Raw genomic sequence first — 27509 nt, 5'->3', positions numbered from 1 at the left:
AATCAAATTTATTATATCCACATGTACAGTTTATTTTTGGTAGACACAGTTGGTTTAAGAATAGCTAATTCCAGTTCATATAAATTCTACACTCTATTCATGAACTTTTGTCAACTGTAGAGTTCTCAAAGGTGTGATATAATAATGACATAGTAATGTTTAATAAGTTCATGTTTTTGTTTGCTTGACTTGATATGACAGTAGTTTTGGTGATAATAAGACGGGAGTTAGTACTATTTCTCTTTTATAATTTGTAAGGTCATATTATTTAAAACCTAATCTCTCTAAGTGATTTGTACTAGCTTTGACCCCAAAGCAGATTACTTGCTAAGCTTGTTACTAAGATCTTTCAAACACATGGAATATGGACCCACATCTTTATTTCTAATACTAGACAGAAAAAGGCCTAGTTCCTAGATACAGAGAATAACTGCAAAGAGAGTAAAAACATTTTTCAATATGTAGAGTTAATATTTTTGTGTCAGTAGACCTTGCTGAAACAAAATAGTAAGAGTAGTAATGATATAATCCCAAATGTCAAAAGAAATAGGAATGTTTAGCCTGAAGCCTAGAGTTGATATATATACATTTTAAATAATTTGTCAATATATTTTACTTGACATCCAAGGAAAAGGTGCCCCATTAAGTAGGTTTAAAACTTCTTTTCTGTGTGGCAGGAATATGTCCTCAGCTCTTCACAGAAATATTCCTCTGGTTATTCAAATGCCTTTGTTTTAATAATGCTAGCATTGGTCAGCACTTCGCTAACTTTAAAAAACCTTTCTGGACTTCCCTGGTAACCCAGTGGCTAAGAATCCACCTTTCAATGTCGGGGAACTAAGATGCCACATGCTGTGGGTCACCTAAGCCTGCACGCCTCAACTACTGAACCCATGCTCTGCAACTGAAGCCTGATGCAGCCATAAATGAATATATTTTTAAAGTTTCCAGTCACCCTGACTGTCCACACAACTGTGGTGGCTTCAGCTCCACACTGGTTAAGTGTTGCTCTAACACATCGCTTCACGGCAAGTAGACAGGAAAGCAGTGAAAACAGTGCAGACTTTATTTTTGGGGGCTCTAAAATCACTGCAGATGGCGACTGCAGCCATGAAATTAGAAGACGCTTACTCCTGGGAAAGAAAGTTATGCCCAGCCTAGACAGCATATTAAAAAGCAGAGACATTACTTTGCCAACAAAGGTCCATCTAGCCAAGGCTATTGTTTTTCCAGTGGTCATGTATGGATGTGAGAGTTGGACTATAAAGAAAGCTGAGCACTGAAAAATTGATGCTTTTGAACTGTGGTGTTGGAGAAGACTCTTGAGAGTCCCTTGGACTGCAAGGAGATCCAACCAGTCCATCCTGAAGGAAATCAGTCCTGAGCGTTCATTAGAAGGATTGATGTTGAAGCTGAAACTCCAATACTTTGGCCACCTGATGTGAAGAGCTGACTCATTTGAAAAGACCCTGATGCTGGGAAAGATTGAAGGCAGAAGGAGAAGGGGACGACAGAGGATGAGATGGTTGGATGGCATCACCGACTCAATGGACATGGGTTTGGGTGGACTCCAGGAGTTGGTGATGGACAGGGAGGCTTGGTGTGCTGCAGTCCATAGGGTCGCAAAGAGTCGGACACGACTGAGTGACTGAACTGAACTGAATTGAACACTTTGGTACTAGTAAGGATCTTGTGAATTTGGTAAATATGAACTCATTTTCCCAAGATTAGAAAATTGAATGAAACAATAAGATCCAAGCATGAAAATTTGGATTCTAGCACATGATAACATCATCAAAAAAATAGCACAATATAAGGATCTCCTTAAAAGAGCCTTCTATTCTCACATCGCTATAATTTAATAGCTTATTATTATTAACTGCTCTGAGAAGCAGATATTAGTCGCAATATTTGCATGTATTTCAGTTAAATCTTTTCCACTAGTCTTAGTCTAAATAGGGCACGTGGGGAGGTATTCATTAGCTCATTCATTTATTCAAAAAATCTTTATGAAGTGCCTTTCATATTCCAGGCATTTTTGTGGGTGCTGGAAATACAAATCAGGACATGGTCATTATCCTTAGAAGCTGAAATTGTAGTGAGGAAAACCAACAAGAGCATCAGTTATTACAGCCCAGGATGGTAAGAAGTGCCTTAGAAGGATGCACATATTACCCTGAGAATAGAGAGGGAACATATTCAAATTAAGGTTTCCTAACCAAATGTTTTAACTCATTTTTAAAGGATATGTAGGAGTTAGCTTCCTGAGGAAGAGAGAAGAGTATTAATGATAGCAGAAACAGGAGGAGTAAAGGCATGGAGATCGGAAACCGCATGATAATTAGTTTGGTAGGAGTAGAGCAAAGAAATATTTTAGAAGATGGCACAAGACGCAGTTTATAGAGAGAAGAGAATAAATCAAGGGTGACACAGGTTGAGGGTGGTATTTTATTTTTAAGACTGGGAAACTTAAAGAGTAAGAGAGTTATTAGAGAAGGCTGGCTGGGAAATAATTGATGGAACAAAGTGTTCGAGACTCCTGGAAGTGATGGGATCCACAGCACAAGTGAAAGATTGACTTTTCAAGGGTGGAGAGTCACCTCCTCTATAGAGAAGGGAGGAAAGATAAAAGAATAGAAGAAATGAATGCAAGTTTGTAGATGGTGGGGAAGATGAACTGAGGAGGAGTATTACTCAATTAAAGGTCATTAGAAGGCATAATTCCCTCCTCAAAATGAGGGGATGAGTGGCATGGTAGGGGTGTATGGTATAGCCATTAGTATGATAGGTATGGAAGCTAAGAACATCTACAAAGATTATTGAGAAGTATTAAAAGCCCATATAAGTTCAGGAAGCCTGATTTTGTAGTGGTACCAATCTACCTGATTTTCTCCAATAATGCACAGCATCTTGGGTGTAGGGATAGAGAGATGAAATCTTGATTGATTCAGAGCTGAAGTTTAAATGGAAGGTACAATAGAAGGACAAGACTGCTTAAAGTGATGGCCATCACCAAATATGGAAGAAGAAAGAAATGAAAAAAGGAGTTGAAAGTTTATAATCTTTAGAATGCTGAAGATCATGAAACAGCCCGAGGTAGCTATAGACAGAGAGTTTCAAGTTTAGAGGCAGGATAGTTCTGCATTATCAAAAGGCTGATAGCAAAGCCAAGGAATGAGTATATTTGTTATGAAGACCAATGAAACTATAAGGTCAGGGTGTTGAATGAATCAGTCACATTAAAGACACTCTAGTTCAATGGCAAGACCAGGAATAAAGAGAGTACCATGAGCCAAGTGCAAAACTGTTCATGGGTGATTGTGGGGTAGGAGAGAATGACATGGCAATATGGCATAGCCTCAAAGGATGGAGGAATAAAGTTTTGGAAAGGATAATGGAAAGCACAAAATGGCCTTCTCATTCTCATACACATACAGAGAGAAAATTATCAGCTTCTATATGAAAGGTATACAGGGGAAGCATTATCATCTAGGTGAAGTTGAGTTTCCCTTAAAACAAGGAGGTGAAGAAGGAGAAGAGTTTATATTTTAGCAATGGGTTCCACACCACAAGATGGAAAGGGTTGACAGAGGGGGCAATAGTTGGTAGAAGAGTTGAGAAATGACCCTGTAACAAGAGAGACTTAGGTTCAAATCCTGATTCCCTCACTTACTACTTGTGATTTTGGCATGATGCATCAACTTTATGAATTTTAGTCTCTTCATTTGTAAAAGCTAAGTTAATGAAACCTACTCATAGGTTTGTAAATAGTCTGTAATATTAGTAACTTTAACAATAAAAGGTATCAATTAATAATAATAATCATGATAATATATACATAAGTACATTATAGTATATTTATATTTCAGACTTACAGTCCACATTGATTTAAACACAGATTAGATCCCACCAAACTATACATTTTAAAGTATGAATTTTGTACTATGTTACCCATATCTTAACTAAAAACTTGGCTAGATCAATACATTTTTATATGTCCAAGCATTTGTTATTAAATTAAGCATAATTTAAAACTCCCTACCTTCTATTTTGTTAAGGATTTTAATGAGTAAACGCTTTTCGCCATCTGAATCCATTCTTATTATAATCAGCACCTGATCAAAAATAAGAATTTCATATATATATCTGAATGATTATTCTTTGTAATATTCTTTTGCTACAGTGACAAAAATAACAAACAACTGGTTACATGAAACTAATGACAATAAGTTGGCAAAGTAAATATTTGTATTGTAAAAGATATCAATGCTTAAACACAAAGGAATACACTCTGGTAAGATCAAATGGATGTGAGAGTAGGGCTATAAAGAAAGCTGAGCACCAAAGAATTGATGCTTTTGAACTGTGGTGTTGGAGAAGACTCTTGAGAGTCCCTTGAATGGCAAGGAGATTCAGTCAGTCCATCCTAAAGGAAATCAGTCCTGAATATTCATTGGAAGGACTGATGTTGAAGCTGAAACTCCAATACTCTGGCCACCTGATGCGAAGAACTGACTCATTGGAAAAGACTCTGATGCTGGGAAAGATTGAATGCGGGAGAAGGGGACAACAGATTAGATGGTTGGATGGCATCACCGACTCAATGGACATGATTTTGAGTAAACTCCAGGAGTTGGTGATGGACAGGGAGACCTGGCGTGCTGCAGTCCATGGGGTTGCAAACAGTCAGACATGACTGAGCAACTGAACTGAACTGAAAATCAAATATCAATGAGGAAAACATTTGGGGGCAGGGCATTCTTATCAATTCTTCAAGAATTCTAATATAGATGACTATATAAATAGTCTCTGCCCATATTGTAAGTGTTAAATTTAAACCAGACAGGTTTGAATTGCTCTTGTTTTTAAATCCATCCAGCCACTTTGTGTCTTTGGACTGGTGAACTCACTCCATTTACACATAGGGTGATTACTGATACATGGGGATTTAGTACCGTCATTCTATCTTTTGTTTTCTGGTTGTTTTATGTTTCCAATGTTTCTTCATGTTTCATTTTGGTTTGACTGTTTTCTATAATGTTTTTCTCAGTTTTCTCTTTTATATGTTTTGTGTCTCCATTCTAGATTTATGCTTGGTGGTTACTGTGATGTTTGTGTAAGATATGTCATAGGTAAAATAGTACTTTTTCTGCTGATAGCATCTTATCTTCATCTGCCTATATGGATTCTGTTCTTCTTCCCCTTTTATGTTTTTGTTTTCTCAAATTCATTCCTTTTTATATTGTGTTTATTACCAAATTGAAGTAGCTATTGTTTTTTTTTCTGATATTTCCCCTTTTAACCATTATGTTATACAAAGTGTTTAAAAACCTATTCTGATATAGAGTTGCAATTTTCCAATTGTTTGTCTATTCATTACCTTACTCAAAGTTTTGTGTACTTCTGCCTTTTTGTTTCTGATAGAAGAGGTCCTTTCAATATTTCGTGTAAGGCAGGGCTAGTGTTGATGAAATCCCTCAGCTTTTGTTTGTAGGGGAAAGCCCTTATTTCTCCTTTATGTCTGAATGATAAGTTTGTTGGATAAAGTATTCTTGGATGCCAATATTTATCTTTCAGTATTTTGAGGCTGTTATTCTACTCCCTCCTGATCTGTGGAGTTTCTGCTAAGAAATCTGCTGATAGCTAACAGGGATTCCTTTGTGGGTTGCCATTCTTTTCTCACTGCTGTATTTAAAATTCCTTTTCATTGACTTTTGACAGTATCTTGGAGAATATCTTTTGCATTGAGGTAATTAGGTATTCTCTTAGCTTCATGGACTTGTATACCCAGTTCCTTCCCCAAGTTTGGGAAGTCCTCAGCTGTTATTTTTTTAAATAAACACTCTGCTACCTTCTGTATTTCTTCTTCTCAGATAATTTTTTTTTTTAAAATACTCAGCTGCATGAGTTGTTTATATATTTTGGAGATTAATCCCTTGTCGGTCACTTCATTTGCAAATATTTTCTCCCATTCTGTGGGTTTTCTTTTTATTTATAGTTTCCTTAGGTGTGTAAAAGCATCTAAGTTTAATTAGATCCCATTTATTTTTGTTTTTATTTTCATCACTCTAGGAGGTGGATCAGAAAAGATCTTGCTGTGATTTATGTCAGAATGTTCTATGTTTTCCTTTAAGATTTTTATAGTTTCCAGCCTTACGTTTAGGTATTTAATTCCATTTTGAGTTTATTTTTGTATATGGTGTTCAGTTTAGTTCGGTTCAGTCGCTCGGTCGTGTCCGACTCTTCGCGACCCCATGGACTGCAGCGCGCCAGGCTTCCCTGTCCATCACCAACTCCCAGAGCTTACTCAAACTCATGTCCATTGAGTTGGCGATGCAATCCAACCATCTCATTCTCTATATAGTGTCAGGAGTGTTCTAACTTAATTCTTTTACATGCAGCTGTCCAGTTTTTCTAGCACCACTTACTGAAGTCCTTTCTCTCTTGTATGTAGAAGTCTTTCTCTTCTTTCCCAGCAGGTGGCACTACAGCACAAGTTTTTTGGTTTCCCTTACCCTCACTGCTGCTGGTTGCGGTTGAGTATTGGCACCCATTACCCTGGTGTTGGAGAAGACTCTTGAGAGTCCCTTGGGCTGCAAGGAGATCTAACCAATCCATCCTAAAGGAAATCAGTCCCGAATAGTCATTGGAAGGACTGATGCTCAAGTTGCAACTCCAATACTTTGGCCACCTGGTGTGAAGAACTGACTCATTTGAAAAGGACCTGATGCTGGGAAAGACTGAAGGCAGGAGGAGAAGGGGACAACAGAGGATGAGATGGTTGGATGGCATCACCGACTCGATGGACATGAGTTTGAGTAAGCTCCGCAAGTTGGTGATGGACAGGGAGGCCTGGCGTGCTGCAGTCCATGGGGTCGCGAAGAGTCGGACACGAGGGAGCGACTGAACTGAACTGACCCTGTAATGTCTGTGTCAGAGCTGTCACCCAGTGCATTTGTTACACTGCTTGTGCCTCTGCGGTTGTGATGCCTTGCTGTTTCTGGTGTTACTGATTTCACTGCCTGGATGGTGGTCTCCTCTGGTATCCCCTGGGTCACATGCGCTGCCACTGCAGGAGGAGGGGGACGGCCAGGAGGAGGAACCGGGGTCCTGCGCGCCTCTGCCTTGTCCAGTCTTCTCAGGTTTCTGGGCTCACCCACTGCAGGTGGAGGATGCGGCGGCAGAGCTGTGGGTGGCTCTGCGGCTGGCTGGCCGGACAGGGCCACAGGCCTCAGCGCCCCTGCTGCCCAGCTATCTGAGGCTGTGGGTGCCGCGGCAAGCGGGAGGCTGGAGTCAGGGGCGGTGTCTCCCTTGCCGCTGCTGGGTTCTCGGGGCCTGTGGGCTCGGCTGCCGTGGTTCAGGCGCTGCCCATGCTGATCCTCCAGTTCTACCTCCTCCACCGTTCCACTCCACCCGCCTTAGATGCACAGGCGTGTGGAACACTGTAGGGTCCTGGTGTCTTGGGCGGACGCCCCTGTGTCGAGTTGTGGATGTTTTCCCGGTTGTAGATTGAAGCGGAGAGACAAAGAGGGCATCTTGTCCTGCCATGACGCCATCACTCCCAGTTTTAAATTTCTTGTTGTCCAGTGGCTAAGTCGTGTCCGACTCTGTGACCCCATGGACTGCCACGCTCCCAGCTTCCCTGTCCTTCACTCTCTCCCAGTTTGCACAAATTCATGTCCACTGAGTTGGTTATGCTATCCAATAACCATAGGGTTGGGGATATAAAGATACAGTAGGGATATACAGGAAAACAAAGAAAAAGGCCAAATTTATTTCCAGATTTAGCGTAAAGTTTTTTTTTAAATATTTATTTTTTAATTGAAGGATAATCGCTTTACAGGATTTCGGCATTTTCTGTCAAATATCAACATGAATCAGCCATAGGTAGATGTTTTACTGCTTGAAAAGATTTTTTTAAGGTATTTTCTCTTAAATCTTTATTTATGCAAAGTTTCTGTCCAATGCTTGAGGCAGAACGGGCAAAAATTTCCAATATAATCCAAGAAATAAACAAAGTGCTTTTAAAAAGAATTATGGAAGATTATAGCTCAATATTTAAAAATTAATTATCAGAGGTCTGTTGTTAGGTATATGTTCATGAACTTACAAGCAGAAAACAAAATTTTTGAGATTTGAAGGACTAATCAATCCATAGAAAACTATGTATAATAAAAATGAAAGTATTTTTAAAATTCAAGACATATGAATAATGATACAAATGATCCTTTCTCTGGGTTTGATTCTGTCTGATGAACTTACTTAAGGAGAAGACTTTCAAGGGATCAAATTGTATATACTACATTATTTCATAATTTCAAATTAAATGCAAAAATTTATCTTACATCCAATTCTTATATGAGCTGATTGTTGTAATCTGCTTTATTTCAGTGCTTACCTTAATTTGCTGTTCACTTTGCATCCAATTTAGTATCTGACATTGCAGTTCTCGTATCTTATAGTTGGTTTCAGGCTTTTTCCCCCTTATAAACTGTACTATCTCCAGTTGTCGCCAAATGTCATACAAACAGGAACCAAAAACACTTTTGTAGATATCTTTTGCATTTGACAAATATCCTGTTAAAAACAAAAGTAGGGGAAAAAGCATGTCTTTTTGTTCTTTTAGAAACTCCATGGTAAAAATCTAAAAGGGAAATAAGGGTCATAGCAGAGACAGTTAAATTTTCCTTTACTGGGCTTCCCTGGTAGCTTGGATGGTAAAGAATCTGAACGCAATGCAGAAGACCCAGGTTCAGTCTCTGGGTTGGAATGATCCCCTTAAAATTAAACAAAGCTAAGAAATGTATACCAAACGTCTATTTTTAAGCTATATGATACCAATATCACTGGATATACTCTACAGATTCTTCGAATATTCCCCATCCTTTTCTGCTTTCTGACTTATTAAATGCTACAGCCTTCTTCTTAAACCCTAGAATCTACACTTACTTGCCAAGAAGTCCTGTGGTAATACATTTCACTGAGATTTTCTTGGTATGGCATCTATATAGCTTTTGACTTGATTTCTGGTTATTTGTGTACATGGATTAACAACCTCACTAGTCTATAAACTCTCATAATCCATATTTATATATGATAAAATTTATGTAGTTGCTAAAACAGCAGTGCCTAAATTCAAACTCTCTAAAAGCAACTGTCAGCACAGTCTTGAGACCTACCCTTGAAAGTTCATATCCAAGAACTCTAGATTGAGTCCCAGGGGTTCCTATGTCTAAAGACTTCTCCTAGTGATTCTGTTGCACAATGAATTTTGTGAATTACTGGAGTAGAGACCTGGCCGAGTAACTTATGTAGATCAGCTATTCAGTGAATATTTGGGCAATACATACAATAACAAATAACAAGTATAAATCTCATGTTTTTATTTTTATATTATGTACATATTAATTCTAATTTTACATTAACACAGCTAGAATAATGGGCAATTTAGAGATTGACTCTTGTTCTTTCTGCTTCCTAATCTCAAAGCTTCCCACTGATTCTCTGTACTGCCAATAGATGTAACCTGAAGGACAAACAGTCCAGTCGCTTCCCTGTTCCAGGGGTTTCCTATCATTTACAGAATAGTGACTGAAGTCTTTTTTGTAGCTGAAAAGGCTTTGCATGATTTGACTCTTTCTTATTTCTCGAGGCTTTAGCTCTCATGGTTTTCCACCTTGTACTCTTCAATTAAGCCACATGGAACTGTTTGTCACACACTCACTGAATCATTTCTCTGGGCTCTTAATTCTGCCAACAATACCTTTTCATACTTTATTTACTTAGCAAACTCTCACTCATTTAAAGAAAATATTCCCCTTGAAAGCATAACCGTCACCACCATCCTTTGTGCTGTTACTATGGATCTCTATTACGGTACCCATTACACAATACCAAATTTATTTCTGGGTTAAAGCCCAGAAGTGAAACTTTAAACCTTTAACCTTAAAACTCATTACCTTGCTAGCTTGGGAGAGACACACAAACTGGAAGTTGAGAGAAAATACAGAATCTGGGTCCAGGGTAGGCAGCCAGACCATATGGACCTTTCTTCTGCTGCCACATTCACAGAGAGGAAAGGAGGTCACACTAACTTGCTCTTTGATTTTGAGAGGTTTAGAAGAGTGAGAAAGGCTTCCACTAAAAATATCCAAGGCAGCAAGTTATTCATCATGGCTTGGTAGCTAGGGTTTAAGAAGTTACATTTTTCCAACAAAAACTTTACTTTTATGAGTATTCCTCAAGGTAGCCAAATAGTAATGCCAAAGTGTGATTTTGTAAATGCATTTCTTTGAGGAACAAAAACAATTCCAGAGTATATAGCTCTCAACGGTCTCACTTAATCTTAGGGCAAAATGTAGAGTACTTAAAGGTGAATATACTTTAACCAAGCCTCCATAACTATTGTTTCTCTAATTCAAGATTTTGCTAAGTATTGAGCAGGAGTATCACAACTGTACTCTCCCTGTGTGCTTGCATGCTAAGTCACTTCAGTTGTGTCTGACTCTTTGCTACGCTATGGATTGTAGCCCACCAGGCTCCTCTGTCCATGGGGATTCTCCAGGCAAGAATACTGGTGTGGGTTGCCCTGCCTTTCTCTGTACTCTCCCTGGGAGCCCAGATATTCTAGATTCTGATATTTTGTCTTACTATTTTGCTTTAATAGTTAGCCTAGCTGTTGGTAGGACTGACAATCTTTTATGGAAGCTGAAAAGTATAATGAAGACAGGAGACTAAACAGAAGGGCATGTGACACTATCCCATTATATTAGTTTCAGGTTCTGTAAACTAGGGCTGTCGTTGTCTGAGAATAGAGACAAGACAACTTGACCCAGCATCAACATTCAAATGCTTTAACTGGAGAAGAAAGGGAGGGCATCATGTTGGGCTTTCTAGAGGTTATTGTTGTTCAGTCACTAAGTTATATCCGACTCTGCAACTCCATGGACTGCAGCACGCCAGGCTCCTCTGTCCTCCACTATCTTCCAAAGTTTGCTCAAATTCATGTCTATTGATTTAGTGATGCTATCTAACTATCTCATCCTCTCCCTTCTCCTCCTGCCCTCAATCTTTCCCAGCATTAGGGTCTTTTCCAATGAGTCAGCTCTTTGCATCAGTTGGCTAAAGTATTGGAGCTTCAGCTTCAGTATCAGTCCTTCCAATGAACATTCAAGGTTGATTTTCTTTAGGATTGACTGGTTTGATCTCCTTGCAGTCCAAGGAACTCTTAAGAGTCTTCTCCAGCACCGCAATTCGAAAACATCGATTCTTCAGCACTCAACCTTCTTTATGAACCAACTCTCACATCTGTATATGACTACTGGAAAAACCATAGCTTTGGCTATGCAGACTTTGTTGGCAAAGTGATGTGTCTGTTTTTTAATATACTGTCTAGGTTTGTCATAGCTTTCGTTCCAAGGAGCATGCAACTTATAATTTCACGGCTGCAGTCACCATGTGCAGTGATTTTGAAACCCAAGAAAGTAAAATCCGTCACTGCTTCCACTTTTTCCCCTTTTATTTGCTATGAAGTGATGGGACCAGATGTCATAGTCTTAGTTTTTTTAATGTTGAATTTCAAGCCAGTTTTTTCACTCTCTTTTACCCTCATCAAGAGGTTCTTTAGTTCCTGCTCACTTTCTACCATTAGAATGGTATCATCTGCATATCTGAGGTTGTGGATATTTCTCCCAGCAATCTTGACTCCAGCTTGTGATTCATCTAGCCTAGCAATTTGCATGATGTACTCTGCATAAAAGTTAAATAATTAGGGTGACAATACACAACCTTGTTGTACTCTTTTCCCAGTTTTGAACCAGTCAGTTGTTCCATGTAAGGCTATTTTTAAAAATTAATTAATTTATTTTAATTGGAGGCTGATTATGTTACAATATTGTAGTGGTTTTTGCCATACATTGACATGAATCAGCCATGGGTGTACATATGTTCCCCATCCTGAACCCCTCTCCCACCTCCCTCCCCATCCCATCCCTCAGGGTCATCCCAGTGTACCAGCCCTGAGCACCCTGTTTCTTGACTCGCATACAGGTTTCTCAGGAGACAGGTAAGATGGCCTGGCACTCCCGTCTCTTTAAGTATTTTCCACAATTTGTTGTACTAATATAATATTTGGCCAAGTATTATAAAACTCCCAGTATTGTAGAGGGAGTACAATTATAATTTGCTGCTGCCCAGTACTTAACAAAACCTTGGTTTAGAGAAATACTATTTGTCTGGGTCATATATAAGAGAAAACATCTGGGTCACAGATCAGAGAAAAATTATTTTCACGTTATGTATAAGGGTTTTTTGGGGGGTACAGAGGGCCATACTGCAGGGCATGTGCATGTAGGATTCTAGATCTTTCAACCAGGTATTGAACCTGTGCTCCCTGCAGTTTGAAGCACAGAGTCTCATCCACTGGACCCCCAATGGATTCTAGAAACTTAACTTATAAAACATAATCCTGTAAATACATCATTACTAAACAAGTCCAAACAGCTTGCAGTAAGGGGTCTAGAGAGCAGTAATGTAGTAAGACAGATACTTTAAGGATTTTAATAGTTTAGAAAAAATTTCCAAAATCTTTAAAATTTTCAATACATTCAAAATAGGTTGATTTTTAATACTGAAGTAATTCATATCCTAATTTACATGCACAAGTGAAAATAATTGCAAAAGATCTTAGTATTAATAATTTAGTTATATCTCATCTAGCAAATATTCAAAGTCACAAACATTCAATGAGGACCTAAAATGAATATGGCAAAGTGTCATCTTACATGAGAAAGCAAATGTATGATAATAATTACACAATCAAATCTATTAAGAGTCTATAATTCAGGCCTAGAATAGAGAATCCTAAACCTATTTTTCTAGGTGATGGTAGTTGTTATAGAAAATTTCTTTTAAAGACCATAAAGAGAATTAAATATATAATCCATTATATTTTGTCAAGATGTATATAATGTTTAATGCAGAATAAGGAAGCTACATAATTTCTTACAAAGCATCTTTTTCAGAAAAGGAAACATTTTAATAAGAAGAAAAAAGGGAAATAAAAAATTTTCACACGAACCCAATGCTGTGTCCAAGTTACAGGTTAAAAGGACATCTCTAATTGTTACCAAAAGGTGTAAGAGAGCAGCATACTTGAATGTCATTTCTCTTTCATCATTTTTACCTAGGTCAGCAAAAACATGTTTAAAAACAGGATATACATTAGAATTTTAGGCTATATATCAGAATGCTTAACAATAATAAATGTTGTTTATTATTGTGTGCTTATTAGGTGCCAAGCTATATATAATCTGTTTATTTCATTGAACTTAATAACAATAACCCTATTAGACGAGTTCATTATGATTTTCATTTTATGGATAAGAAAACAGTCTCGACATACTTAAGTAGCTGTCCAAGGTCAATCTGTGAAAAAATGATGGAGCTGCTATTCCAACCCAGACAGCTAATCTTAGAATTCATACTCTTGTTGGTCCCAAAGAATGTTCAATTATGTCTACTCCTGGTGGGAAAACGGTCAATGATTCCCAGTTGTGAAACAAGAAGAAAATTAAACTACTCATAATTTGCCAACTGGTTTAGATAAAGGCGGGGGATCATAACACAAAGCAATACCTTGACCTGGAGGTGGACACCTGAGAATATTTGCCCTAAGATATGATTTCAACAAGACAGGTACTCATAGGGACAGGTGAATTATCTAATAAATATGTTTCATGAAAGTAGTTCCAGACCTTATTGATTGGATAGATTGGATTTTGGATAGACTGCATGCAAAAGGGGGCCAAGAAGACAGGATTCTAGGCACAAGGTAATCAGAGAAACTCTGCTTTTCTCTGTTTTATATAATGGAATGCCATGAAATATTCATTGAACAAAGAGTTCTGCTAAAAAGTTTTAAAACTACTGATCTAATTAATGCAGATCAAAGCAAATAAACTTTGATCACTGAGAATTGGGAGCAACAGAACAGTTACAGGTAGTCTATCCTAGATACAGGTTTCCCCCACTGTCTGAAAACAGGGCGTTCCTGTGAAAACTTTCACACACTGAAATGGAGTTAAGAAGCAAATACCTTTTTTCATAAAAATGAAAATCCTCTTTGATTTCTTTCAGCTAGTGAAAACATATTCTTATGCAGGTCTTTCATAAAATCAAAGTGGCATAGTGCAAACATGAAAAGCAGGGAATACTTGTATTTTTTACCTTTTTATCCTTGCTTAGCTGATCTTGGATTGTGGGTGCCATATGCTGAACTATAGTTATGCCTCCATCTGTGACTAATTTCTGCATTTTCTAATGATCCATAAATTCATATTCTTTTAAATAGTGTGACTTTTATTTGCACTCACCTTCATGAATAGCATCACTTATTATTTTTTCTTGTTCTTTCAAGAGGAACCTTGTTTGGTCAAAAATGACAGTAGCAAATTTCCAGTTAGTAGCAGGAAGAGTACAGAGGCATACAAGTTTTTCTAAGATAGGAGAAGCTGCTGCTTCCAGGAGACAATATGCTTGGCACTGGCTATCTGCAAAAATAAAAACATTAAAGGCAATGTTTTTATAAGGATGGTATGTTCTTTTTGACAAACCAATTATGCATGGTACTTCATGGAAACCTGAACTCCACCCAAGGTCCCATGAGTTAAAAATCATGAGACTGTATAACAGCTTATTTTAGGATATTTATTCTAAATAAACTAGCAACAACAAAACAAAAAACACCTCTGTAGAATAAGTATAATGTTGTGTCTATCTTGTTTATTTGAATTAATTTGGCAGGGGAGGTATGAGGAGCCATATAAAGAGAATCACATAATATTTTTTCTTTTCCCTCCACTATTAGTTTATAACCTTAAGTTGAACACATTTATAACAGTGACAAATTGGTTTTAGTTTTCACCAGACCAGTATTTAAAGATTTGTATTATCATATAAAGGTCATAAATGAAATTTAACTGAGAGATGAAATGATACTAAAGAACTAGCATCTATTTCCTTATTGATTTTCACAATGAGCATGATGTTCTTAAGCAGGTTGTTCTTTGGGAGTCAATGTAAAGAACAGTTTTATTTGTGGCAGAATAAGTCATTTAAATCAGTATAGGAATCAATAACACCACCCTGATGGTGGGTAAGAGAACAGAGAAAGCAACCATTAACGGTTTATTTTTCCAGACTGGGCAGAAGAGTCAGAGTTTGAGGAGCTGCAGTTTGCTCTTCTCTGATGAATGCAGGAAATCAGCAAGTTAAATGAAGGAAGAAATAATACTTAGAGGACCAGAGTAGGGCAAGTCAGGGAAGGCAGAGGCAGTAAATAAGGAATTCTGAGTTTGGAAATAATTTGAAAGTTAAGACTTGAATGAAGAAATATCTGAAACAAGTGAAGAAAATTACATGGACAATAAGGTATATTCTAGATACCTAAATTTGAGAAACACGTTACCATCTTGAAACATTTTAATACATGAGCTTTCAAATTTACTTAATTTGAAGGCATTTAAAAAAGCATAATATATACCTGATGCTGGAATTTCGATGACACTATCTGCTCTTCTTTCCTGACTTGTTTTCTCTAGGGTTTTATTATTACAAACAATAGGGCTTTCTTCTTGAAGAGTCAAAGAAAGTTCTTCGTTTTGAAGTTCTAATGAAAACATTAATTTGCATTGTTCAGGGCAACTTAATGTTGATTAAAATGCTTTCTTGTAATATGATCATAACTGTTAAAGTTCTTTGAAATGCATCAGTATTAAACTGAACAACTATCCTGGTCATTGGACTTAACATGGTGCTGGGTAGGAAGCTGAATGGTAATAAAGGAAAGAACTTTGGCATCAAATCAGTGTTTCAATCCCAACTCTGATGAAGCCTCAATTTTCTCATGTGTAGAATATGGATTAATATATCTACTTTGAGTATTGTTATAAGGTGTTATAAACACCTGACATTCCATTCTACTTCATTTCTCTGTGACTGCCCATATACCCCTCCTCTGCTACTAATCCTCTCCTAGGCCCCAAACCCTACCTGTCTCCATCCTTTCTTAATAAGATCACTTCTTACTTTGTTGTTGCCATTCAGTTGCCAAGTCAACGTTCAACTCATTTCTTGCTACTTACCTTTTAGCTCTCAGGCATTTTCTATAACAAGCTTTATGTAACTGCACACTCTACTTCCAGGCCAGAAAAGTGCCTCTCCTTTTTGTTTCCTCAGCAGTCGGCATACTCTCCTGGCACTGACAGCATTATACTGAAATTATCTGCAAATCTGGTACGCTCTATTATACTGGAAGCTCCTCAAGGTCAGTGACAGTATCATATTTTTCTCTAAAAAGTTACTTAGTGCCTGGCACACAATGTTCAATAACTGTACTTTTCTTTTATGAGCTTTAAATACACAGTAGAAAAAAAGAGAGTAAAATATCCTAAACTAAATTGTTATTATTTGCAAGTATAAATAATGTAAGTAGCTATGATTAAAGAATCTTTTTTTTAATTAAAAAAATCAGAGTTTTTGAGGGGGTCTAATAAATCCTAACATTCTTCCCTGCACTGGCATCAACTGTAAAATAAGATAAGAAATAAAAATACATACCAAAACATTACCTCTGTTATTAAAACTAAGTTGGAGAAAGAAGCTTTGTCTGAGAGTCAGGTGAGCTTGTTAAATAAACACCTGAATTCGGCAGAGTACCTACCCTGCCCCAGATTATACTGGATGGGCCAGGGTTCTGCATGGCTGGGGACCTGCTTGGAAAAGATGCATGGCATAGAGAAGCAGACGAGAAGGCCTGCTACTTGTGGGGCAGCTCATTCCTTTAGGCTTATGCCAACTTACTCTTTTTCAAATTTACAGTACACGTAATTCATTCCACGTCCTCTAGGGAGAACACGTTAAAGGACAAAGAGGCCAGGAACATAAAACTAACTGAGGAAACATCAAGACTGCAGAAGCATTCCCACCTGCCATGAATATTCTTTTAAGTGTTTAATTAATGGCTAACTTTTTAATAAGAAAACATTCTCTTTATCTTTTTCTCCTTTCTTATTGCTTCCTCTCTCTGTTGCCAACATCCCTTATTAGAAGATATCATCACAAGTATGACAACCAGAAAAGGATGTCAGTGTTAATTTTGGATTGAGTTATTTTTTCTTTGCCTCAAATATGAATAGAAACTGAAAACATTCATGAGCCTGGAATCAAAAAATCTTATAAAAATTCCTATTTATGTATTACATTCCTAGGATAATTCTTTCTATTTTGCTCATTCTTTCAATGTATAGAAATTATGCTCTGAATTATGGTGCAAATTGGTTAGAAAGATCTGTTACATATAGAGTTATCTCCTAGGAAGGGAGGTTATAAGGTGGTCAAGTTATATAAAAAGAAACTTTACAGTGAATATATATTAACATAAAGGGTCATAAAATTCTGGGATTTTAAGTACCTTCCTGCATTTTCATTGAATTTTTCGTCGTGAAAATGTACTGACTAAGTATTGTAACTTTAAATAGATCTATAAAAGGCTTTCATATCACACTGTACACAAGGAACAAGCATTCTTTTCTGCTTTTCTACGTCTTGAATCCTAAGCAGTTCCCCAATCACGGGGAGTCTTGGCCCAGTCCAGCATAGCCTGGGGCTGGGAAGCTACTCTCCACAATTCTGGAGAGTTTAGTTAGCAAGCTCACTGGACCCTCAAACTGATTTTTGGTATATATTTTACTTCTGGTTTATTCAGGGGCATGACCTTGTGTACATTAATAGTACATAGGAGAGTTATACCTATGTATACTCTAACTCTCATAAATAGTTTTGTACTTGTTTCACTTGGGTAACCTATGTCAAACACATTCGAGAGTATTAGAATTTTAGAGTTTTTTTTTTTTTTTACCAGGAGTGAAATGATATGTTTATAAGCAATTAATGTAAAACAGTTACAAGTCAAACAGAAACTCTTTGGTAAGGTTAAAAGGAGTAATAAGCAATCAAATGGACAAAAGATTCTTAAGTACATATTAAAATATAAGTTAAAACATTGATGTAGAACTGTGAGCTAAAAGAGAAAAAAGAATGGCAGAAAGATCAGCAAAAGTTAGAAATACTATGAATCTGTATGACTAAGTTGTAGAAAGTGTTTTTACAAATAGTGGCTTTTCTTACAAGTTCAAATGTGCTTTTAAATTTTTTGGAAAATACATATCTACATTTATACCTGTATATCCTATATCCATCTCTTTATACAATGTGTCATGAATCAATGATATTTTCTTTGAAGAATAACATGTTTTACCTGAAGAACTTTATTTCTTTACTTTCTATAATAAATTATCTGTTTAGTCCTTGAAACTATCATACCTACACCAAATTATTACTAAGTTACCCACCATCTTTTCCATCATTGTCTGTGACTTCAGTCTTTGAGGTACAAGTTGGATACTTATTTCGCAGCATAATAAAGTCGCTCAAAAGGTCCAAATTATTCTCCCATTTTTTACCATGTTTAAAAGATGCTTTTTCAATTCTTGAAGAGGAAGATGATTCAGTAGATGGTACTGGGCTGTCAAGTTCCAAGTGATCTTTATTTTCTTTATTTTGGATTATTCCATAACCTAGTTCTAGGTCATTCTTTGGTTTTTCTTCTTTTCTTGGTCTTTCAACAGAGACACATTCATCAGAAAGATGCAAGTCTGATACTTCTTTAGTTGGAGATGGAGTCTTTTGTGGAGGTGATAAATGATCATTTGTAGATTGCTCATTAATAAGTGTAAGAGGAGAGGAACAATCTTCATGTTCTAACCATGCTGAAAATGGAAAATAAAAATATCCAATGATTTTCATGCCCAAATGGGTGTTCTACTAGGGTATTAAGATAACCTTTAGTTCTAGGTTCTTATTAATATAATGTGATCCTTAAGAGGACTTTGTTTATTGCTTTTAAAATCAATGTTTTCTCTGAATAAAATATTTTTTTAAAGGATAAAAATTCAGCACCTCTTTTACTACTATTGGAACAAAGGTTACTGGGCCAAGAAATAATTCCAGCCCATTGCCAATAGGCTTACAGCTACTCACAGCCCTAGAGGTAACAGTTGTTCAAAGGTAAGGGTCAAAAACTTATATACCAAGCAAGCCACAGACCAGAAGAAAATACTTTCCATACACACACTTTAAAAAAAGACTATTTCCAATATATATAAAGAACTCTTATAACTTAACATTTTAAAAGAACACCAATTAAAAATTTGACAAGATACTTGATCAATACTTTATATTAAGGTATGCACATGCTATAATATGGACACATCTTGAAAACATGCTAAATAAAGTAAGTCAGTCACAAAAGACCACATATTTCATGATTCCATTTCTACAGAACATTCAGAATAGACAAATCTATAAGACAGGGAATGGGAGTGACTGCTAATGGGTATAAGATTCCTTTTAGGGGATGAACCAGAATTTCATTTACAGAGCCCTGCATTTGGCTTCCGTAGTTGGGGTCATGTATGAGGAAGGCAAGCCCCCAGAACAGTTGACTTTGAAGGCTTAAGGCTTTCTTTCAGGAGAGCTGTAGGAAACAGTCTCCACTCTCAAAAGAGGCACACAAAATCTCACTCACCCTGAGACCCAGGGCAGAGGCAATACTTTGAAAGGAGCCCAAGTCAGACCTACCAGCTGATCTTGGGGAGATTTCCAAGAAGGCAGGGGCAACTGGAACTCACCCTCAGGACACAGATGTTGGCAGTAGCTGTCTTTTGGACACTTGTTCTGCCATGGGGATTCTAGTGCTGATAAGTGCCATTTTGAAATCCTCCCTCTAGCTTGTTAGCACTGGGTCAGACCCCACCCACCAGCCTTTTGGGCATTAGTACTGAGATTCCTCAGGCCCAGGAGCTAGCTGTTTAGGGACACAGTACCACCTACCAGCAGGCCCCCCAAGCCCTCAGCCACCCTGGGATGTGGTCCTGTCTACCAGAAGGCCAAGGAACCATACCTGCCTACCAGTGGCTGGACAACAGCTCAGGATCTCTTAGGCCTCAACCCTGCCCACCAGGAGGCCATTATCAGCTATGAGACCCCAGGACCTGGCTCCATCTGCCAGTGGGTGGGCACTAGTCCTGGATCATCTGAGCACTACCACAGCCCATCAGTAGGCTAACATCAACTCTGGGACACTTTGGGCTCCTCAGCCAGCCACCTGAGAGTATAAAACCCACCCACTATCTGGCTGATCCCAGCCTCAAACCCTATAGCTAACCAAGTCGAAAACCAGTTCCACCTACCAGCAGGCTGACACTAGATCCAGGACTCCCAGCTTTGCCACTAGTCATTCTGGGACCTGGCTCCACCCATGAGTAGGTCAACAGTAATCCTGGGGTCTCCAGGTCCACAGCCAGCCACTTTGTGATCCAGCCCCACCCACTAGTGGCCAGTGGACTCCACACAAAAGCAGGGCTTGGCAACCAACTGGACAAGGGGTCAGCCACACCTATCAGACCACTCACATTAGTCAATCTGCAACAACAGAAGTGCCTACACAGCCCACATAGGGCTGTGCATAGTGCATATACTGCATATAGCTAGCGCATAGAGCTCTAGTGGCCAGAAGGGAGTGCACTGCTGGGACATATACAACTGCTTCAAAAGACCACTTTTCCAAAACTAGGAAACATAACCAACCTACCCCACACATAGAAATAAAAACTGTGAATTAGGCAAAAAGAAGAGACAGAAGATTATGTTCCCAATGAAGGAACAAGATAAAACCCCAGAAAGAACTAAGTGAAGATAAGCAATCTACTCAGTAAAGAGTTCAAGGTAAGGATCATAAATATGCTCAAGGAATTTGGGAGAACGTAGACATAAAGTTCCTAAATAAAATACTATAAAAAGTTCCTGAATAAAATCTTTTAAAAAATCCACAGATATAAAATTCCTAAATAAAATACTTAAATTGTATCAAGTTTAAAAATGCCTAATGACTAAACCTTTTGGTATCAAAGGATGATTTCTATTGATGAAAAGAGATTACTAGACATTACTGAACACTTAAAACTCAGCTGTCAGGTCGAAAAATAATGGTGCTGGTTTACACCTAGGCTGATGTAAACAGAAAATGGGCTAGAAATTATCATTTATAAAAGGAAATAAGGTCTTTTTAGCTGAAAATGCCTAGAGATTTAAAGCTGAGAATACAGAATTTTAGAACAGATAGAGACTTAAGGATTAGTTTGTCAAACTTCATCATTTTTTCAAGGAAGAAAATGGGGCTTAGTGAAGGTCAAAGTTATAAATTCTGGCAGAGCCAGAGCTATATTAAATGCTGGAATTTAGTTGTATTTTCCTAATTGCCTCCTGGAAAGCCAGTATCTAACATGTTCTCATTCTGAAAATATTTACAGAAGAGATATTTACTATTATACTTACGTTCTAATTGAGGCACACTTGTAGGTAAAAATGCCTCCAGTTTAGCATCATCGGAAGATAAATTATTATGACACAAACATGTACTTAGAGGTTCCAAAGTTTCTGTCAGATTTAGTCTTGCTTCTTTCCACCACTCTGCATTTATAGGATTAACCACAAGTTTTTCTTCTTCAACAGAAAATATCTTTTTCAAATCTGTAGGTGAATATTGGTTGTTGGGCTCTTCAGTTCTTGGCACTTAAAAAATCAAAACAAACCAAACAACAAATATGAGAAACAATCCACAGGGCAAAAAAATGAAAAAAAAAAAACAACCACAAAACCAACCAAAAAAACAGAGACACATAGAAATCTCTTATAAAGTAGATTTTTACAAATTAGAGTAAATATAAAACAAACATATCTAGTATTTCATTTTCAAGATGCTAATATTTGTAAAAGTCTAAAATATTATAGCAACAGAAGTCACATAAAGGTTTATTTCAATCTATGGAAATATCATGAAGTTAAAATTATTCTACTATTTAGCAGGAAATAAAACTTTGACCATTTTAGTAATTAATAAATTAATACACTCAATAATATTTTGAAGGATTAATGTAAGATTTATTAAATCAGAAATTTTCTCTTTATAATGAGCCTAAATAAGATATGTTTTATCAGATTTTATGATAATTATCATTTTAGATATTGTGGCACAGAGCTTTCCATTACTTTATAGCTTAAGTAGGGACAGAGTTGGAGAAGGAAATGGCAACCCACTCCAGTATTCTTGCCTGGAGAATCCCATGGACAGAGCAGCATGTCCAACAACAATACATTTCTACTGATTGTACCTTTTCATCTATACTTTTTATTTAGCATTCAAAATCAATTTTTACCTCTAATCAAAAATGAGTTCAGAGAGCTTCGGCAGCTTTCTAACTGCCATAGCATATGGTATTTGTTAGCTGATTCTTCAGCAGTAAGCAAATTACTGAAAAACAAGAGTTAAAGTTTAATATTAGATAATATATATAATACAATATAACAATGGATCCAAGTCCATTCTAAACAGAATTTCTGGAGCTTCTACTGGCTGAGGACCAGAACTATAAAAAATTTCTGTCTCTTTTACCTTTTCAGGAAGTAAAAGATCCTAAAATTTAGTTCAAGTCCTTCAGTTTTGTGGGTAAGTGAGTGATGTGTCTGTGTGTTTTTGGTATTGAGGAGAGAAGGAAGTATGTATGACAAGCAGTGTAAATCAGTAAATACAGCTCATTAGTAGGTATGAGGTCAAAAATTAGTAGGTAGTAGGAACAATGGACTGGTTCAAAATTGGGAAAGGAGTATGTCAAGGCTGTATATTGTCACCATGCTTATTTAACTTATATGAAGAGCACATCATGCAAAATGCCTGGATGAAGCACAGGCTGGATGAAGCACAAGCTGGAATCAAGATTGCCAGGAGAAATATCAATAACCTCAGATATGCAGATGACATCACCCTTATGGCAGAAAGTGGAGAGGAACTTAAGAGCTTCTTGTGAAGGTGAAAGCAGAGAGTTAAAAAGCTGGCTTAAAATTCAACATTCAAAAAACGAAGCTCATGGCATCCAGTCCCATCACTTCATGGCAAATAGATGGGGAAACAATGAAAACAGTGATAGACTTTATTTTCTTGGGCTCCAAAATCACTGTGGACAGTGACTGCAGCCATGAAATTAAAAGACGCTTGCTCCTTGGAAGAAGAGCTATGACAAACCGAGGCAGTGTATTAAAAAGCAGAGACATTGCCAACAAAGGTCCATCTAGTCAAAGCTATGGTTTTTCCAGTAGTCATGTGAGGATATGACAGTTGGACCATAAAGAAGGCTGAGCACTGAAGAATTGATGCTTCTGAACTGTGATGTTGGAGATGACTCTTGAGAGTCCCTTGGATTGCAAGGAGATCAAATTAGTCAGTCCTAAAGATCAGTCCTGAAAATTCATTGGAAGGACTGATGCTGAAGCTGAAGCTCCAATACTCTAGCCACCTCATGCTGGGAAAGATTAGGGGCAGGAGGAGAAGGGAATGACAGAGGACAAGATGGTTGGATGGTATCACCAACTCAATGGACATGAGTTTGAGCAAACTCTGGGAGACGATGAAGGACAGGGAAGCCTGGCATGCTGCAGTCCAAAGATATTTTCTTTGGTCACATATAAAAATTTATTCACAATTCAGCAATCAGTTAGTGTAGAAATAAAGGGGTCACAAAGAGTCGGACACAACTAAACGACGGAACAAGAACAACAACAGGGAAGAGACCATTAATTCACAAACCCTTTAATCTATGCCCCAAACTCCCACACCCTCCTAAGTGAGAAGTGATTGTATTCTGTTTCTCCGTTCATATTGTGACCCCATGGACTGTAGCCCACTAGGCTCTTTGTTCATGGGATTTCCCAGGCAAGAATACTGGAACCGGTAGCCATTCCCTTCTCCAGGGGATCTTCCTGACCCATGGATTGAACCTAGGTCTCCTGCGTTGCAAGTAGATTCTTCACCATCTGAGCCACCAGGGAAGCCCCACAGAACATACATGAACATGCTAATTATAAGTACTGCTAGTTCAATCGACAATTCTGGGTAGTAGCAGACAACTAGATCTTAAGTCTAAATCACCCAATTTACTCACATAACCCAAAAATCTTGCATGTGGTGGTAATATTTGAGAAACTGCACTGTTCTTAAACCTTGCCAAGGTCGGTTGACAACCTGACACCTCAGATTGTAGATGATTATCTTAAAGTAAAGGGAAGGATAAATATTTAGGCAAACCAAGTCCAGAAGAAGGTCATAATATAGACAGATGACTTCATTCTTAATTGAGCTTTCTGAAGACATGTCCGAATTTGGTATTTTCTTTGGTCATATATCAAAATACATTCACAATTCAGCAATCAGTTAGTGTAGAAAAAAGGCTTAACACCATGCAGACATTTTTTTAGCACCATAAAATCTAGCATAGAGCTTTATATGTAGCAGGAACTAAAAATATTTGTTAACTGGTTATATCTCAAGCCAAAATGTTGTGTTCTGAAACAAAAGTAATTAGGGCTATAAAAGCAAGTTAAAAGTACAATAATATTACATATTATTTTTCCTGTTTTGTAAAAATATTTGTTCTTTTTGTTTTCAGTTTCACAGTTAATGTGTAAATTTATTTTCAAAAAGGGATTTTTAAGTTTTTATGTTCATGAACAAATGGAAATGATTTGCCAGTGATGAGACAGTTTCTTAAAGTTGTTTCAAAAGGCCCTAAAACCTTTGGCTAATTTAAAAGTCTTTTTGTTTTAACTGGCAAATCATAAGCACAGATAAGACTTAATTTCATAAATTCTCATGTTTGAATTATAACAATAAGTAGGTATAAAACGTGTGTGATTAAAATGAGTTTACTGCAGTTTAAATAAATACTTTCATTATGAGAAATTCAAGATTATATTAATTCCAGCTAGTTTTCATTTCTAGTTGACAAACTGCCTTAACAGATGCAAACCAGTCAGTCCCAAAGGACATCAACCCTGAATATTCATTGGAAGGACTGATGCTTAAGCTCCAATACGTTGTCCACCTGATATGAAGAGCTGACTCATTGAAAAAGACCCTGATGCTAGGAAAGATTGAGGGCAGGGGGACAGAGGATGAGATGGTTGGATGGCATTACTGACTCAATGGACATGAGTTTGAGCAAACTCTGGGAGACAGTGAAGGACAGGGAAGACTGGCATGCTAAAGTTCATAGGGTTGCAAAGAATTGGACATGACTTAGAGAGTTAACAACAATAACAAGGGTATATGGAGTAAGTAAAAGCATAAAAGAAAACACACAAATAGAAATATAGGCCCTGCAAATAAACATCTTGCACTTTAACAAAGGGATTAAAATATTTAAACAAATTACAGGGAGTTTCTGTATTTGTCCCATGCTATTTTGTTAGAGCTCATATCTGATATGGGCAGTTCTAGTTCATTGTACAGAGAAGGCAATGGCACCCCACTCCATTACTCTTGCCTGGACAATCCCGTGGACAGAGGAGCCTGGTGGGCTGCAGTCCATGGGGTTACTAAGAGTCGGACACGACTGAGAGACTTCACTTTCACTTTTCACTTTCATGCATTGGAGAAGGAAATGGCAACCCACTCCAGTGTTCTTGCCTGGAGAATCCCAGGGACGGGGGAGCCTGGTAGGCTGCCGTCTAGGGGGTCACACAGAGTCGGACACGACTGAAGCGACTTAGTAGCAGCAGCAGCAGCAGTTCATGGTAGAGTTCTGCATAGCTCTAAAACAAATTTACTCGTCCTAAAGGAAATCCCTATTTGCCAGAAGATGAAGATAACTGGTGCCCTCAACGTCAGCTTTCTTTATTTTATGCTGCAACACTCTCCTGAGACCATTAGTAGAAGCCTGAGCAGCTAGTGATGAGATGCTCCAGTTGCTTCCAGTAATCCAATAGCATTCTTCTCTGGCAGATTAGCCAATCACAACTAAGAACTCAGAGTATGTACTATTATTATCCCAATATAATAGATAAGGAAGTGAGGCCCAGGGCAACTAAGATCACAGAGCTAGTAAATGACAGAGCCAGACAATCTGGCTGTACTTCAGGGCTATTAACTACTTACTATGGGCTGAATTGTGTTCTCCCTCAAATTCATATCTTGAAGCCCTGTCAGTACCTTAGAATGACTATATTTGGAGGTAAGGCCTTTAAAGAGGTAATTAAGTTAAATGGGGTGATTAGGGTGGGTCCTAATCCAGTAAAACTGGTGTCCTTTTAAGAAGAGATCGGGACATAGACAAACATGGAGGAAAGATCACATGAAGACAAAGGGAGAAGACAGCTTTCTACAAGCCAAGGAGGGAGCACTCAGAAAGAACCCAACCCTGCTGATATCCAGATCTCAGATTTCTAGCCTCTAGACTATGAAGAAATAAATTTCTATTGTTTAAGTCACTCAGTCTATGGTATTTGTTACGGCAGCCCTAGCAAATCAATACACTACTACACTGTATTCATGGTAATGAGTGCCAATAGAGGCAGTGTCATTGGTAAGCATCCACTGGCAATTTTCTAAGCAGATGGTTTAAATTTAAAATTAAAATTTTTGAGTTGTTTATATTTGATGGTGCTATATTCACATTCAAAATACTTAAAGTATAAAAGAGCCTAGCTCCATCATTTACTAGCTCCTATATATTTCCAGTTTGCCCAGTTCCTTTCTGGGATCAACCAACATTACTTGATTTTCATGTGTCCTTCTAAAGATATTCTGTGCATATAAAAACAGTTATGTACATGTATATTTGTGTATTCCCATCAGTTTCTTATTATAAACACCATTTAATCTCTTACACTTTTTTCACAGAAATATCTTGGAAACTGACTTTATATGGAGAGATTTAATTAAAGATTGCTTCTTCTGAATTGCAATCTGAGTTCTAGATATAATCTTTACTTACATTTTACAAATAGGAGAAGATGGAAATGTCTGAAGTTCTGCACATAATGAATTCACTGAAGAATGGTGGTTTGTTAGGTCTAGATGAGTTAATGGCATTTCTAACTCTCCTGGAATATATAAAAATTAATAAAAATCATGTTATATAAACATTGAATAAATATGTATAATTTGTGACTTTTGTAAGCAACTGTTATGTCCAATCATTCTGTTACAACAAAAATTTTCAATTGAAATAAATTTGGGTTATTTGAAATACAAAATAACAGTTTTAGATTTCCATCTATATAAAGGACTACACATATATCACATGGTGTCTCAGCTATGATAATGGTGATTTTTTAAAAATACAATGATAACTGAACTTTATTAAATTTACCATTTAAGATAAATTCTAAGACTTCATGTGTAATAATGTTTTAAATTCTGACAACTAATACTGTCAGTACTTAGGACACAGTGCTATTTTTATCTCTGTACTAAATACTGGTGATGTTAAGCAAACAGTATTAATAGAGAGTAATTCTTCACTTTAAAAAGTCTGGAGACTAGGTGGGCTAGTACAGAA

The 27509-nt window shown here is 37.3% G+C and overlaps 1 protein-coding gene across 1 annotated transcript in view; it reads right to left on the bottom strand.

Annotated features, from left to right (window-relative positions):
* The window catches only part of SHOC1 (shortage in chiasmata 1), a 90358-nt gene that overhangs the window by 29593 nt on the left and 33256 nt on the right, over positions 1-27509 (bottom strand). The window contains exons 9-17 of the mRNA XM_043870539.1: positions 26943-27051; positions 22335-22429; positions 21454-21690; positions 18411-18827; positions 15542-15667; positions 14373-14549; positions 13079-13183; positions 8399-8577; positions 4043-4115 (exon numbers count right to left, since the gene is read on the bottom strand). Coding sequence (XP_043726474.1) covers positions 4043-4115; positions 8399-8577; positions 13079-13183; positions 14373-14549; positions 15542-15667; positions 18411-18827; positions 21454-21690; positions 22335-22429; positions 26943-27051 — 1518 coding nt within the window. The remainder of the gene's footprint in view (positions 1-4042; positions 4116-8398; positions 8578-13078; positions 13184-14372; positions 14550-15541; positions 15668-18410; positions 18828-21453; positions 21691-22334; positions 22430-26942; positions 27052-27509) is intronic.

Source organism: Cervus elaphus, chromosome 16 (genome assembly GCF_910594005.1).
Source record: "Cervus elaphus chromosome 16, mCerEla1.1, whole genome shotgun sequence".
Classification (NCBI taxonomy): Eukaryota; Metazoa; Chordata; class Mammalia; order Artiodactyla; family Cervidae; genus Cervus; species Cervus elaphus.
Note: the sequence above shows the minus strand (reverse complement) of the source record. Positions and strands in the feature narration are given on the sequence as shown.